At 41.8% G+C, this 17,721-nt stretch overlaps 1 protein-coding gene across 1 annotated transcript in view; it reads right to left on the bottom strand.

Annotated features, from left to right (window-relative positions):
• traf4a (tnf receptor-associated factor 4a) overlaps positions 1 to 17,721 on the bottom strand; it is a 63,448-nt gene that overhangs the window by 14,587 nt on the left and 31,140 nt on the right. The window contains exon 2 of the mRNA XM_060943704.1: positions 4,372 to 4,423. Coding sequence (XP_060799687.1) covers positions 4,372 to 4,423 — 52 coding nt within the window. The remainder of the gene's footprint in view (positions 1 to 4,371; positions 4,424 to 17,721) is intronic.

A 17,721-nucleotide genomic window follows, 5' to 3' on the forward strand; every position in this document is an offset into this window, starting at 1 on the left:
CAGCAACACATCTCAAAAAAGTTGAGACAGGGGCAATAAGAGGCTGGAAAAGTTAAAGGTACAAAAAGGGAACAGCTGGAGGACCAAATTGCAACTCATTAGGTCAATTGGCAATAGGTCATTAACATGACTGGGTATAAAAAGAGCATCTTGGAGTGGCTGCGGCTCTCAGAAGTAAAGATGGGAAGAGGATCACCAATCCCCCTAATTCTGTGCCGACAAATAGTGGAGCAATATCTGAAAGGAGTTCGACAGTGTAAAATTGCAAAGAATTTGAACATATCATCTACAGTGCATAATATCATCAAAAGATTCAGAGAATCTGGAAGAATCTCTGTGCGTAAGGGTCAAGGCCGGAAAACCATACTGGGTGCCCGTGATCTTCGGGCCCTTAGACGGCACTGCATCACATACAGGCATGCTTCTGTATTGGAAATGTCAAAATGGGCTCAGGAGTATTTCCAGAGAACATTATCTGTGAACACAATTCACCGTGCCATCCGCCGTTGCCAGCTAAAACTCTATAGTTCAAAGAAGAAGCCGTATCTAAACATGATCCAGAAGCGCAGACGTCTTCTCTGGGCCAAGGCTCATTTAAAATGGACTGTGGCAAAGTGGAAAACTGTTCTGTGGTCAGACGAATCAAAATTTGAAGATCTTTATGGAAATCAGGGACGCCGTGTCATTCGGACTAAAGAGGAGAAGGACGACCCAAGTTGTTATCAGCGCTCAGTTCAGAAGCCTGCATCTCTGATGGTATGGGGTTGCATTAGTGCGTGTGGCATAGGCAGCTTACACATCTGGAAAGACACCATCAATGCTGAAAAGTATATCCAGGTTCTAGAGCAACATATGCTCCCATCCAGACGACGTCTCTTTCAGGGAAGACCTTGCATTTTCCAACATGACAATGCCAAACCACATACTGCATCAATTACAGCATCATAGCTGCATAGAAGAAGGGTCCGGGTACTGAACTGGCCAGCCTGCAGTCCAGATCTTTCACCCATAGAAAACATTTGGCGCGTCATAAAACGGAAGATACGACAAAAAAGACCTAAGACAGTTGAGCAACTAGAATCCTACATTAGACAAGAATGGGTTAACGTTCCTATCCCTAAGCTTGAGCAACTTGTCTCCTCAGTCCCCAGACATTTACAGACTGTTGTAAAGAGAAAAGGGGATGTCTCACAGTGGGAAGCATGGCCTTGTCCCAACTTTGAGATGTATTGTTGTCATGAAATTTAAAAATCACCTAATTTTTCTCTTTAAATGATACATTTTCTCAGTTTAAACCTTTGATATGTCATCTATGTTTTATTCTGAATAAAATATGGAATTTTGAAACTTCCACATCATTGCATTCCGTTTTTATTTACAATTTGTACTTTGTCCCAACTTTTTTGGAATCGGGGTTGTAGATTTAACAACTACTGAGTCTGTATATTATTTGCCCTAAAGCTAATCTGCTATAAACTAAATTAAAGGAGACACAGTATTCTGTGGGCGGCACGGTGGTGTAGTGGTTAGCACTGTCGCCTCACAGCAAGAAGGTTCTGGGTTCAAACCCAGCTGCCGGCGGGGGCCTTTCTGTGTGGAGTTTGCATGCTCTCCCCGTGTCTGCGTGGGTTTCCTCTGGGTGCTCCGGTTTCCCCCACAGTTCATAGACATGCGGCTAGGTTAACATGGGGAGGCCTTGGGCTGAAGTGCCCTTGAGCAAGGTGCCTAACCCCTGATGCTGTAGTGCGGCTGCCCACTGCTCTGTGTGTGTGTTCACTGCTTCAGATGGGTTAAATGCAGAGGATGAATCTCACTGTGCTTGAAGTGTGTATGTGACAAAGGTTTCTTCTTTCTTCTTCTTCTGAAAAATGCACTTTTTCAGTGCTTGTGCACATACATTTGGGGATCTAGAATGTCCACCAACTCACAAATTCTGAAATAAGACACCCAAGTCAGTTTCTTTTGGGCTGGGGGCTTCAATTCAGATTTGGCTCCTCATACTCATTAGAATGATGCCGGACTTTCATCTGAATATCTCCACTCATGGATCGTGAACTGCCTTTGCAAATGAATATTCATGAGGAAAGTGCTACCTGATTGGGGCTGGGTGAGCAGTGGTTCATTATCATTTAAAGGAACAGGCACACAAAATCAACTGTTTTGAACAGGGCTGTTTAGACAGGGTGAGAAGGGAAATGTGGTGCTTTATCCTTGTATAGTATTTTGACAAACATGTCACAGACATTTCAGTAAGACCTTAGAGAACTGTATCAACTTGTGGAAAAGGGAGTAGGTCACCTTCATAAGCAAAGGAGGGATAATTTACACTGTTCAGTGTGCATGGCCATGTTGATTTGATGTCACTCCTTAAATGGAGAAGGAACTCGCAGTTAAGAAGTTGAGTTGAAATTTCAAGTTTAGGGGCATTTTTGGTGGTTTTTAACTGGTTGGAGGCAGGGGACTACAAGTTGCAACTTCACCTGGAACAAGTCTGACACTGACGTCTATTCTAAATATTGGTTTCTTGATCATTTTCACATGAAATGGTGAAATAAATTAACAAAACAAAGAATAACTTGTATTTTAAATTCTAAGGGCCATTTGTTTCCCACAATGGTCCGGTCTGATTAAAAGCTTAAAACGAAGGGCTTTGAAACAAGCCAAAACTCTAAAGACACTGGGGTGTAGTGCAAGATGATCCAAAGATGCAGGTTGTAATTTTCTCCCATAAATAGATTGGAGAAAGTATTACTTTTAGGAAAGCTACTGTGATGAAAGTCTTTAGATAAGTGTTCCAAAAATAGCATAGGACTTTTTTTTATTTTATTTTGTATCTTACCACAATCTCCTCCACAACCATATCTAAAGCTTATTAGTGTTTTCGTCTTCGGGGTAGGATTAAGTCATCGTTGAAATTCAGACTTATTCATCTTGAGTGCCACGCACTGACATTTGCCGTGCTATCCCAGAGACAGTAAGCTTTGTTACTGTAGAGGCAAATCAAGCTGGAGAATAATTGAGATGATTCATCCTGTATTCTCTCTCTAAACACCTCCTCATCCTACATCTGCCCTCCTACTTCCACATCTGATAATCCCAGGTTAATAAGAATCTTGTTGGTTTGTGTCATTTGCAGACTGTCGCTGAGACCATCACTTTCTGAAATGACAAAATACTGCTTGTGTTTGTGGTGTCTCCAATAGGGTTGGTTCAATACCAAAAATTTGGTTTCAGTAAGGTACCTGGCATGGTAGAATGATAACAGTACTAGTTGGGTACTAATGCGATGGATAGATATGTCACACAAACTGATGAAATGAATAAACCTCAAAAATTGTATTGTTTCAACACTGCATTAAATAAATGAAAGTGACTTCCAGTTTCTGTCTGTCTGTGGGTGACAGGTGTAGAAAGAAGGATTCTACAAACATCTGACTCAGGTTATGTCTATAGCCTCATGCTTTCATTCATGAATTCATTAAGGAGTAGACTGCCAAGTAGGCTAACGTTAGATCGGCTAAATTTATGTTACAAGCAGGCTAGTCTGTTAGCTAGATTTGGGATGGGAAATAATGCGAATAAGCTCAGCATGGACAAAGTTTGGTACCAATCTTATTTTCATTTTATTTATGTGATAGTCATGTGCACCTTCCATTCCTGGAATTCTTTGTACAAATCAGGATGTATGCGCATCAAACGTTTCATCAGGTTGGACGTATTGCCTCTTCCTGCCACATGACTTGAGGCACCACTTGCACAAAGGTGTAGAAAGGGACTCCACCTCTCCACTATCACTTGCCCTAAAAGCAAAATATCACCAAATCTTGCTCAGAGAGCCATGTTCCTTGACTAGATTCAGCAATCTAATATTACTAGTTTGTTCAGTAGTTTCTGAATCCATAGTGTCTCCCTAAACTGAGCAAGATGACTCGAAGTGTTGTGACAGGTCACTGATCAGAGGGAGAGCTCTTCACTGTTGTCAGACTTGCGTCACACCCACGAGCTGCCAGCTTAGGCTTAAAGGGCTGGTAAAAGGGCAAACTTAACAGCGCATTTCAAAGTGCAGTTAAAAAAAAAAAAAAGGCCGCAAAATGCAGTTAACGTTAACTACTGAAATTTGTTAAATGATACTGTACTGTTTCAAATTTACCAGGAACAATAAATTACCAGTTGCCAGTAACTGCACAACCCAAGTCTACAAGCGTTCAGTGTTTCCTCTCTTACCTTGGGTCATAATGTGATTAAAAGCAGCATAAAGATTGGAGGAAGGGGCCCCAACATAGCTTTTGGTTCATGCTAAGAGAGCATGAACTAATGCTTCAGAATGGCAAGAAAGTGCAGGGGAGAGTGTGGAAGGGTTTAATGGTTTACCTTGGCATAGTCCAGGGGGAGCTGGTCCTCTGGGCACTTGAACACCCCCTCACTACAAACAGAAGAAACACACACATTAAAAGGTCATCCTGACTGTTTCGAAGGCCATGGATCATTTATGCACAGAAAATTACATTAACATTCTACAAAAAGCCTGGGCCAAGATTTGTGTTTATTCAAAAACCCAGATCTGTATGAACACAAATGTTTGTCAAATCAACATGGGCTCAGAAATTTCCTGAGCAGAGAATCGAAACAAATGACCCTATTCCCAGTCTGCCTCACTCATGACCAATCATGCAACTACACAAACACATTGAGATTATATTCTGTAAACAGTTGACTTTATATCTATAATGTAATATTATATGTATCTATAACATATCAAAAGGCTCCATTCTTAATTACTATGGCTCTTATTCTTATGGTGTGATCTCCCACACACACACACACACACACACCAAGACATTGCAAGCTGGGGTTTATGCATTGTGACTTTCCCCCATAGGGAAATGATTACATGGGGAGGGTCAGGACTCGAAAGTGATTTTTTTTTTTCCTGGAGTTCTTTTGACAGTGAGAGAGAGAGAGAGAGAGAGAGAGAGGGGGGGGGGGGGGGGGGGGGGGGGGTTAAGGTCAGCTGAGATAGGTGGAACAGCTCATTACTGTAGCTCCTCTTGCAGCATAGCCTGTCCAGGGCACTGAAATATTCACAGTGGCAAATACTGGACATGATAGTAGATTTAAGTAATGGTAGCGGTGTGTGCATTCAGTCCTGTCAAAAACCTAGCTGCCTCTGTCAAACTGATTTATAAAAGTTTAGTAACTTGGGGGGGGGAGTGTTTTAATGATTAATGATTTCCCAAAGCATGAGTGGAAAGCAGAAAGTGCCAGGAAGAGCTGGGCAAAGCATGAAGCAGCAACAACATTTAAGGATAATAAAAAGAGACAATCACAACATTGTGAGTAGGTCTGAAAGGGGAAAGTGACAAGGAACACAGCGTTTTAGTGCAAGGAGCAGGAGATTCTATTAGGCTGGAGGCTACATGTTTCAGACTCATGAGCCTTCACAAGGAGGTACTGTCTATAAACTGCCTGCGTCGAATGAACAGACTTTTTCCCCCCTGACATCCTTTAAAGCCATAAATAGACAAAAAAACAAGGGTATCAGCAGCTTGAGATCTAATGAACATGAAGGAGCCTACAATACTCCCATTGACTGAAATGTCCTTAATCTGTTGAAACTGAAATGTCACCTGATGAGGACCAACACTGACCCACAACAAGCCTCCAGCTCCATTGGCTTGTTGGTGAAAGCTTACTGCATGCCCTCAACTTGCTCCATTACGGTATCTGTGTTACAAGGGCACTGGGTGAGCAATTAATACCCACAGTGGGATCTTAAAAAACAAAACAAAAAAAAACCCCACACACATACAATTGTTTAACTCACTTAATAAACGTACTGCTGAATGAAGCAGTTTATTACTGGTTCACTGCACTTGCCTGTTCAGGCTGGCCTTCTTGAGATTAGGTTGTAATTTACGGATGGAGCCAAGGCCCGTGCTGTGCACCCTTACAGGAAGAGAGCTGACAAGGCAGAAAAACGAGTGTCCCATCACCTTAGAGCTAACTCAAAAAATAAGCACAAGCAGATTGGGTTTCTGGCACCAAGTTGTTTCGCTGAATGCCAGATTAGCCAGGAGGCTTGTTGCTGCTTTGTGACCATGGATTAAGATTAGGATAAAAGGGACAAAAATGAACAGTAGCCCCTTACCATGCCCCTGATGATGTGCAATTCTAAAGGCTTCAAGCCCCCTTGTAGATTGTATAGATATTGTACAAGTCTTATAGAAGGGACCCTTGGTGAGCATCTACTACTTAACGAGTAGACAAATTAGTAGCCTGGGGACAAGAAGATTAAGTTCACTTTTTTATTTATTTATTTTTTTAATTCACATTTGCCTGGTTGACAAGCATGCTCAATAGTCTCCGTGTTTAAGTCTCGGCTGAAAACATATCTGTTGAGTCAAGCCTTTTGTTAATGGTGTTTATGAGGTAAAGGTATGGATCTGGAGGGTCCTCAGACAGAGTGTTTTGGTAAACTGGGATGTATGGATGCTGTCAGTCCCCACTCGCTTGCTCACTCGAGTTTGTTGACGGTGTAGTGGCTGGCTGCTTCATGTCCCAGGGCTCCCTCATGCCTGTGTTACCTTCTGGCTCTCCCCTTTTAGTTATGCTGTCATAGTTAGTTGCTGGAGTCCCTGCATGTACTCAGTGCAATATGTATACTGTTCCTACTTATTCAGGTGGCATTGGGCATACCTAACAACCTGTGTTTTCTTTCCCTCTTTCTCTCTTCCCCCCCCCCCAAATCTGTCCCTCTGAGTTACATGGAGTCAACAGGAAATCTTTTGGTGGAGAGGGTGGAGACCTCGACTGGCTATCGTAGCCTGCAGGGAATCGGCCGTCAGACATTCTGTCGCATGTCCCAGACCCTAGTGAAATGTAACTGAATTGTCTTGGCCAGCCCTAAGGGTCCCATCTGCATCCCATCATTGCTGACAAGTGTGCTCCCATCGCCCAATCAAGCATCCAGCCAGAGCAGGTCATGATATTTTTTAACCATATTAACATGCCATTGTGTATTATGCCTGATGTCAAGACTCTCGTCTCTGCGAGCCTACCACACAGACTTAATACTTGTGTCATTTTTAGGGCATACTTAACAACCTGTGTTTTCTCCCCCCCCCAATCTGTCCCTCTGAGTTACATGTCGGTCCTGGGATCGAGATGCTGACCCCTTCAGGTCCCTCGGACCTGCTTGATCCATCCTGGTGCCCTGTGTCTGGTTGGAGTCTTATCGCATCGCTCCTGTGGAGGACGGCCCCATGAGGACAGTTGAAAGTTACACCTGGAAGACGCTCTGGACTCTTACAGTAATGCTTTTATGGCTGAGGACTACAGTTGACTTGCTAACTTTAGGACTGCAGTTGTCATGAACAGTTTTGCACTCAAGCTTCCATCAATGAAGAGTTACAACATCAACGAAATGGTCTTCATGTTAAAACTGTTAATGTTATAGTCACGCTGTCTGTTGTTGGCCAAATGAAGATGGGTTCCCTTTTGAGTCTGGTTCCTCTCGAGGTTTCTTCCTCATGTCGTCTGAGGGAGTTTTTCTTTTCCACTGTCGCCACAGGCTTGCTCATTGGGGATAGATTAGGGATAAAATTAGCTCATGTTTTAAGTCGTTCAAATTCTGTAAAGCTGCTTTGCGACAATGTTTATTGTTAAAAGCGCTATACAAATAAACTTGACTTGGCTCAATAGTCTAGCAGTCACCAACAAAATGTTTATTTCTTCTTTACTTTTCAACCATTAGAAAAAGGGAAAAATTCCTCACTATTGACTTATAAAGCAAGTCTCCCCCCTTTGGTTGTATATTTAATTAAAACTTGCTTCACGGTGCTGTGGTGGTCCTGGGTAAATATGCTTTTACTTGCTGATGAGCTAGCTAGCTAGCTAGCTAATGGATTTATGATTCCTACACCCCTGTACTTCCACTAAAAAACTATTGATGCTTACATCTTGAGGGCTGAAAACAAGTTTTAAGAGAGTATGGTGACCAGAAAAAGACAACACTTCGCTACTGTTTAAGCAGTTAATGAGAGCTGAAATAAATAATATATAATAGGCAAACTAAAACGGATCAGATTTCATGAGGCAAACCTATTTGACTACTATGGCAACAGTAAATATTCAGATGTCCTGCTGGACTCCTCTATTATACAAGCAGACATGACTCTGATGCATCAGAGACCAGCAAAGGGACAAGACAGAGGGGGACACCTGCAGGGTAACGTCACTTTTCCAGCACCCAAGCCTTCTTCATGAATGATTAAAAATCCCTGCAGAAAAACGACTTCCATAGTTCTAACAACTAACAGTATTGTATTCAAACAACAGACACATGGATCAGAACAAACAGTAGTAAAGTTCATACTAGTAAAAGTGTCGCGTCTTTAAAGGCACTTCTGCTGTGGCTGTAGTTTTTAATATGTGCTTTTAATCTTCCCAGTTCTTTGTGGCCACTTTTATTGTGGTGCCTGAAATTCTCGGTTGTGCCCCGAGGTAGACATTAGAGAATCCTCCATTTATTTGATGCTATAGATGTGGACAGCCATCAAAACACTGCACGAAGACTCATTCTACTGCTTTTGACAGATGGGTGAACAGGGAAGTGGCCGATCATGACAAAGCATACCCAATAAAAGGAGCCTTGGCAAATGGTAGTCTTACAGAGTTCTTCATTTCCGTTTGCTCATTCGCTGACACAATGCAGACAAAGTGCAGTAATTCAAAGGAGGGGATAATGAGTTAATTGAACACACTGAATGATCCAAAATGCCAGCTCTTTCTGAGCTGCACTACAGTGTGCATTGATTAAACCACTTGGCAAATACTTGCATAATGATCAGACTATCATCTTTTGGAAACTTGCAGTGCATCTTTCACATACAAATAAAACCTTAAATGTAGCCACTGTTGATCCAGATTCATTCTATCTGGTCTTTGTATCAGAGTAAATAGCCCCTTTTCCACAACCTGTTCAAGGTGGGAATCTTGGACCTTTATTTCACATTGCGTGCTGTATAAAGCATCCAAATGTGGAACAAAGGGGGGGCCCGTGTTGTTCCATAGAGCTGAAATGACTGGTAATAACAGAGCCAGAATCGATGTCTGTGTTAAAGGGACAGCTGGAATGGTAGGACAGAGGGGTGACATTTTTGACATTGATACTCTTGACATTCTTCTTTCCGAAACCAGCATGAATTCAAACATCATCATCTGAGGTCCATGCGCCCTTTTGCCTCAAATCACTTCCAACTTCTCTTCACTTTCTCCTCCAACATTTGAGCCACAAACACGTTGCTTGCACAAGTCTTGCCACTCTTCCCTTTTATATATGAGAGACTAAGGAAAGTAACATTCAATGGGAGTGATTACATGTTGCGTATGATGCTCAGCAACTTTGTGTTTGAAGAGTGGTATACCGTAAATGTGCACTGCTAACAAAAGCACCTCAACACTCCATTTACCCACTGCTGTTTTGAAAGCAACACTGCCGTTTTAAAATTTCTTCCTACCTATGAAAAATGTCCTTCCTGAGTTAACTGAGCAAGTGCGCAATGCGTTATTTATTTCATACACGCACCTAAATATATGCTGCCATCAAATGAACTGAATGACCATTGGTTTGATGTGTTCAGTAAAAGAACCAAAGTTAGTTTTCTCGTATTTTGTAATATTTGTGAAATTTTTAATGATGCTTTATTTGCTAATATGTGAGATGTGTAACCTGTATAATGTAAATGTGAACTTGTCATCATGACCAACTTAAACACTAAGGAATGTATGTATTTACGCTCATACGATCTCTCAAGGTAGGACAAAATAACATATGGTTATACATTTATGCTGTGGGTAAAAAATAAATAAACTGTTTTAGGCAGGGGGAGAAACACCAGTATTCCCGGGGTATTCATATTTCTGATGTGTAGATACATCACCCTAGATGCCAACGCTCCCTTGTGACCAGTCACGCATCTGGTTGCAAAATGCCGGCTTACACTGTGAACACACACACACACACACACACACACACACACACACACACACACACACAGCTTCATGCTGATTTTATTTGGTTCAGTGTACATCAATAAAGCCAGAATATTGAGGTGTCTTTTTTACCCCAATATTACAGAATATCTGTAGAAATAGAGCTAATGTCTTAGTGTCAGTTTAATGAAACAGAGAGATCTCTTAATACTTCAAGCACAGCAATATCCTGTACATGCAAGTGCATGTGTATACTAATGAGAGAGAGATGTGATCCTTCACATGCTTGTTGTTAAATAAAATGCATTACTTTTTTTTTTTAAATTGCCTGTTAATTGCAAATTACTGGCACTGCCAAAATTGTTTACCCTGGGTATACACAGACTCTTTATGGTATTCAGCTGAGAGCCTGGTGAGGTGTTATGGACATGGGAAAGATGGACTCCAGTTTTCAAATCATTGAAGCGGTCACACAGTGTGTGAGATATTACACACACACCTTGAAAAAGTTTGTGAACCCTTTAGAATTTTCTATATTTCTGCATAAATATGACCTAAAACATCATCAGATTTTCACACAAGTCCTAAAAGTAGATAAAGAGAACCCAGTTAAACAAATGAGAAAAATATTATACTTGGTCATTTATTTATTGAGGAAAATGATCCAATATTACATATCTGTGAGTGGCAAAAGTATGTGACCCTTTGCTTTCAGTATCTGGTGCAACCCCCTTGTGCAGCAATAACTGCAACCAAACGTTTGCGGTAACTGTTGATCAGTCCTGCACACCAGCTTGGAGGAATTTTAGCCCATTCCTCCATACAGAACAGCTTCAACTCTGGGATGTTGGTGGGTTTCCTCACATGAACTGCTCGCTTCAGGTCCTTCCACAACATTTCGATTGGATTAAGGTCAGGACTTTGACTTGGCCATTCCAAAACATTAACTTTATTCTTCCTTAACCATTCTTTGTTAGAACGACTTGTATGCTTAGGGTCGTTGTCTTGCTGCGTGACCCACCTTCTCTTGAGATTCAGTTCATGGACAGATGTCCTGACATTTTCCTTTAGCATTCACCGGTATAATTCAGAATTCATTGTTCCATCAATGATGGCAAGCTGTCCTGGCCCAGATGCAGCAAAACAGGCCCAAACCATGATACGACCACCGCCATGTTTCACAGATGGGATAAGGTTCTTATGCTGGAATGCAGTGTTTTCCTTTCTCCAAACATAATGCTTCTCATTTAAACCAAAAAGTTCTATTTTGGTCTCATCCGTCCACAAAACATTTTTCCAATGGAGCACTTGCATGTGACGTCACAGCCGATCCAGATTGTGACAGACGCCATCTTGTCGGTCAAACGCCATATTTCCGCCTTCTACTTCTGGTTCTACTTCTACCTTTTCTTCTGGAAAACCCTACTATATACAATTCTACTACAACGGCTGCGGCTACAAGCTCTCCCTACCTGTGCACGTTTTTTGTGTGTATTTTTGCATGTTGTTCGTCTGTACCGGACTTCAATATCCACTACAACTGCATGAACTTACTGGACATTGGTTTCCATCAGAAAATGATGGTTTGTAGCGATTTCCATCGCATGCACAACATTCCGGACGAGATAGCGAGACCAGCGGCGTCTCCGTGGATTGTTATCGGAAGCAAAGTGAAGGAGGCGGCGCCGGGAGAGGAAGCAAAAGTGAGGCTGCAGAGCCGGCCTGTTGACTAAGCTCAGAAAACAGCCACTCAAACCTCCACTGCTAAGCCTCTATCTCTCCAACGCCAGATCCGTGGTAAACAAAACGGACGATTTGGAATTACAGCTGGAATTACCTTATTCTATTCTATAATCGGCTGGTCAGTGCTATACTCAATACTTAAGTGACTTACCCGTCCAATGAGGATTCTTGTTTACAAGATGCCACATCTGAGTCGCTGACAAATCCTGAATTTCTGTAAAGATAACTGTCCAGAGATTTATAAGCATGCAGTGCTTCACCACTGAACAGCGAGGGAAAGTTAATGAGGCAATTATACACGTCTGGGTATTCCTCTGGCAGTTCAAAATCCGGTCGTGAAAACTCGGTCCGGTAAGCCATAAGGGTCACTAATCTGTAGATCGTTTATTTTAGACATATATCTAGTTATCTGTTCATTAGAAAAGTGAGCCGTGTAGTCCGTCGGTTGAAATTGATCCATTCTGTACACGAGTGCAGCAGTATTCAGCGGTGTTTTTTACCGACAAGATGGCGGCTGTGTACTTTCCGGTCACGTGACTGCAAGATCTCTATTGAGGTATTTCACCTGACGTCACAGGGTCACGTGACGCCCCGGTGTCCGCCATTTTGAACGTCAAGCTAGCTAATGTCAACAACAGTAGCTAGTATGTTACTGTAGCAATGTTTACGTTCAATCATTTGGATGACTGTTAAAACCTTTCAGTCTCAAGTTTTTCCTTTACTGGATTTACTAGTTTACTGAGCTAGCGTGTGCCGGCCGCCGGGGAGCTAGCGCGCGCTAGCTCCCAGCTTGCCCGAGCGCGCTAGCTCAATAAACTAGTAAATCCAGTAAAGAAAAAACTTGAGACTGAAAGGTTTTAACAGTCATCCAAATGACTGAACGTAAACATTGCTACAGTAACATACCAGCTACTGTTGTTGACATTAGCTAGTGCTAACAGCTAGCTGCTAGTGCACTGCTACAACTACACCGACCCTAATAATACAGTTCTTGGTCATCGCCTGGTAACAGCACATTTATAACGGGCCATGTCTCAACAGACTAAGAAGTTATTTCAATGACATTTAATAACATTTTGTTTATCCTGAGGACCGAAAGTAAATGAAAATGTGAACAAACCTTAGCTGTAATAAGATGGCGACCACCGGCTCCAGGGACGACCCACTGATGTAGGCATGTTACCCAGCCTGACAAAATATTTTTAGGCATCCAAACTCTTATACGCTTTCAGATCAATACCTGTGTATGGCGATGGGTTTTTAACGACATAGGTATACAGATCATGTGGGCCGAAGTCAGGTAAAGACGAGGGGTTCGTGTACTTCCGTACGTCAGTGAGTAATCCTGGTGGAAGCAGGTAAACGTCGTTCTCTAAGCCTGCTAACCTCAATTTTTGCAAATACCTCTCCCTCTGCTCGCCCTGTAAATGCCCTACATCGCTGGATAGTGAAGGTGTTTTCTGCATCTCGCTCCTTTTTCTTTTATGTTTTTCGTTTGTCGCCTTCCTCGCATTCAAACTGATTCGAGCCGTGCCGTCCAAAATGGCAGCATCACATGACTTGGTCACGTGGGTGAAATACCTCAATAGCCTTCTGGCTTGTCCACATGATCTTTAGCAAACTGCAGACAAGCAGCAATGTTCTTTTTGGAGAACAGTGGCTTTCTCCTTGCAATCCTGCCATGCACACCAGTGTTGTTTAGTGTTCTCTTGATGGTGGACTCATGAACATTAACCAAATGTGAGAGAGGCCTACAGTTGCTTAGAAGTTACCCTGGGGTCTTTTGTGACCTTGCTGACTATTACACGTCTTGCTCTTGGAGTGATCTTTGTTGGTTAACCACTCCTGGGGAGGGTAACAATGGTCTTGAATTTCCTCCATTTGTACACAATTTGTCTGACTGTGGATTGGTGGAGTCCAAACTCTTTAGAGATGGTTTTGTAACCTTTTCCAGCCTGATGAGCATCAACAACACTTTCTGAGGTCCTCAGAAATCTCCTTTGTTCGTACCATGATACGCTTCCACAAACATGTGTTGTGAAGATCAGACTTTGATAGATCCCTGTTCTTTAAATAAAGCAGGGTGCCCACTCACACCTCATTGTCATCCCATTGATTGAAAACACCTGACTCTAATTTCACCTTCAAATTAACTGCTAATCCTAGAGGTTCACATACTTTTGCCACTCACAGATATGTAATATTGGATGATTTTCCTCAATAAATAAATGACCAAGTATAATATTTGTCTCTCATTTGTTTCACTGGGTTCTCTTTATCTACTTTTAGGACTTGTGTGAAAACCTGAAGATGATGTTTTAGTTCATATTTATGCAGAAATATAGAAAATTCTAAAGGGTTCACAAACTTTCAAGCACCACTGTGCGCGTGCGTGTATTATATACTGTATGTGTATATATACGCACACACCTGTCGAATCTGAAGCAGGCTGAAAAGCTCTCAGTATTGGGCATATTACATCCCCTTACACTTCCATCTGGCATGACAAAAGCATGAGTGGAGATTTTTAACTTCTGATTTAAAAGGAAGTGTGTGTCAGCAGAAGCATATGTTTGTACCATGTGTTCACACTAGCAAGTGACAAGTCAGTGATGTCGCTCCATGTTTGTCTCTTGTGGGTGTTCACTGTCCATTTCCCATACGAAAGGCTCGAAGTCCATATGTATACAACCTGCTGTACATGCACTGGCCACTATATTAGGTACATACAGTATCCACCTGCTGTTTGATGCAGTTCTCTAATCAGCCGATCCCTTGACAGCAGCACAATGCATAAAATCACAGATACAAATCAAGAGCTTCAGTTAATGTTCAAACATCAGAATGGGAAAAATTGTGATCTCAAAGTGTGACTCTTTCACTGTGGCATGGGTGTTGGTTTGAGCCAGATAGACTGGTTTGAGCATTTCAGAAACTGCTGATCTTCCAGTAACTCTTTACAACCGTGGTGAACAGAAAAGGATCTTCTGCAACAGCAGAACACCACACTGGGTTCCACTCCTACCAGCCAAGAACAGGGATCTTAGAATAAAGGACAAGTTCCTAATAAAGTGGCTGGTGAGTGCATGTTATTTTTGTTGAAAATGTGTAATAAAACCCAGAAGGGTGGAACCCCACCTGCAACCATACTGTTACAAACTGATCTTACAAAATTGATTTGATTTGTCCAACAAAAACTGACAAATTACAACCAAATCCAGGAATTGAATTGAGACAGGACAGATTAGTGGGGCATCCCACTGCAGGACTGATCTCAGAAAGTCACTACAGACAATCATTTGGATTTAACTCTTTACAGGCTCATAAATAACGAACATAACATGAAAATGAAAGCTCAATTTAAATGTTGTTTGTTGCTGTAATTGTAACTCTGTCAAGAACTTGCATAGGAAATGAGTGACTGCCTCTCGGTAACAACGTGGACACCAGTCACCTTACATTCTGAAGTAAAGATCGATTATTTGATTTTTCAGTATGTGTAGTATCAGTAATTGACTATTTGACATGAGATCAAGTACCGCTCAGTATGTCAAATACTGTGGTCTTAAAAAGTAAATCTTGTAGGAACTTGAGACAGTTTTGCAACACAAAATTGTTGCAAAGCAGCTTTACAGAAAAAATTTATTTTAAATATATATATTAATAAACTTATCCCCAACGAGCAAACCTGAGGCAGTGGTGGCAAGGAAAAACTCCCTCAGACAACATGAGGAAGAAACCTTGAGAGGAACCAGACTCAAAAGGGAACCCATCCTCATCTGGGTGAGAACAGATAGCATGACTATAAATAACCTGCTTCTATAACTGTGTCCTGTAGAGTCACAAAATACAACTGTATAACCAGGAAATTCATTCTAGTTTTAACATGTAGTCTGTTTTGTTGAAGTTATCAACTGTGCATTGGTGGAGACCCGAGTGCAAAACTGTTCATGACAATTGCAGTCTGAAAGTTATCAAGGCAATTGTAGCCCTCAGCCATCAGAGCAAAACTAAGTATCCAGAGCCATCTCCCAAGTGTATCTTTAGACTGTCCACATGGGACCGTCCTCCACAGGAGTGATGTGATGGGAACCTCAACCAGAAGTAGGACATCAGGATGGATCAGGGGTTGCACATATGGGGCCATCCTTGCAGGAGTGAAGTGATGAGAACTCCAGCCTGAAGTAGGGAATCATTTCCAATACAGCTACATTTAGTTCCACGGCCATAGTTTTCAGGAATTATTTTAAACTAGTAGTTACTGCCCATGAACTTGATTTCCTCTGAACGGTGCTCTTTCCAGGGGCTGTGTTGGTCCTAAGGTTTGGTCATACAGCTCCTTGGAACTGGGTTGAGTGGACACATGATATACAGGTTTTCACTGTGTTCTGTCAAAATGACAAATCGCTCCCTGCGTCTCCTCAGCAATGTAGACTCAGCCCTAGCAGAAGTCCCTGGTGAGTAGTGCTGATTGCAAGGTCCTGTTTCAGGTCCTGAAACTCTCAGGCGAGTCGGGAAGAAGATTCCCCAGCAAGGCTATTCGCAGTATGTTAGCGCAAACATGTAGTCTCTGAGAAATGAAGAGTGTGTTGGATTAGAACTAATCCCATGTTTTGGAAAATCGAAAAACGTTGTCTTGGGCCCCTCTTGGGGGTCACCAACCCATGCGCAAAGTATGGAGTATGTGCGTCCAGCTGTGTTGATTTGCATAGGTGAACAGACAGAGACAGATGGTCTTCCTTTAGTAGTACAGATGTCTGCTCCAGAGCAGTTACTGTACTGGTACAAAGGACCAGAAACGGTGAGAATTCAAAACAAGAACTTGTGGCCGTTTGGGAACTCGTGGCTTCTTATTCAGCCATGTTCTAGTCCCTCAAATACCAGTCCTTTGGTCATTCTGTTAAGCTCAAATCTTCAGCTTGAATCAGTAACATTCATTACTGTGTTCCATCTAAATACAACTATTAAAAAATGTACCCGCTCTGGAACAGGAAGTAAAAGGGTAGATGGTACCTATCAGTCAGGAAACAAAATTAAATCATGCTCTTTCAATGGAAATGGACCCAACATCAGACATCTAAAATGGTAGCAACACATAAGCAGCATGTACTTTATACTCTTTAGGAGCACCCATGATATTTTGACTGCATATGGAGCAGGAAAAGGGACTGTAGCTTCATAATGAGTAAAAATTTTGACTGATGCAGCCTTTAGATACTTCTGGTGAGAGAAGAGGCAGCTGATTACTCTCCGTGCAAGTTTCTGTTAAAACACTGATGTATAATACACTTGCCATTTGAAATTTAAAGGCAACTCAATCACTGGCTTTGACACAAGTGACACCACAGGTCTCTCAGGTTCACACTTACGCCATAGTCCTCTGCTTCTTGCACTTCTATGAACACTCTCTGTGTTGACATTTGAGAAAACAATCACCATCTGTGATCCAATTCACACGGTTCCATGTTAAAAGGTTAGCAAAATATCAATTTTTTTTCAAATGTCAGCTTTCTTTAACATTAGTGATGTCGACTGGTTTTGAGATTGTTAAGGCTCAGATGTGATGATGCACCTGAAAATATACCAGACTGACAGCGCTCCCACATTATAAAATACCCTCATCATCTGATTGAGTAGTGTAAAGAAAAGCACATTGTTCAACACTATATAATGCATTAAGCCTGAATTGTAAATTAAAATATTTTTCAGTATCACAGAGCTAAGTGGAGTAGTCACTGAAACATTAAAAGTAGGCGATATTAAATCTTGAATAATGGACCCAAGTGCTGACATGGCGCTGGATGACCAGCACACAACAAAGTCGACAATAAAACACTTCGAGTACTGCAACTCGATGTTTACGACCTGTACAAGACTAAAGAGGTGTTTGAGCTACAGTAAAGAGTAGGGGTGGGCGATGTGACAAAATCATCATATTGCGATACTTGAAAACATTTATATGATAGATGACAAGTATCACAATAT

The sequence above is a fragment of the Neoarius graeffei genome, chromosome 17 (genome assembly GCF_027579695.1).
Source record: "Neoarius graeffei isolate fNeoGra1 chromosome 17, fNeoGra1.pri, whole genome shotgun sequence".
Taxonomy (NCBI): domain Eukaryota; kingdom Metazoa; phylum Chordata; class Actinopteri; order Siluriformes; family Ariidae; genus Neoarius; species Neoarius graeffei.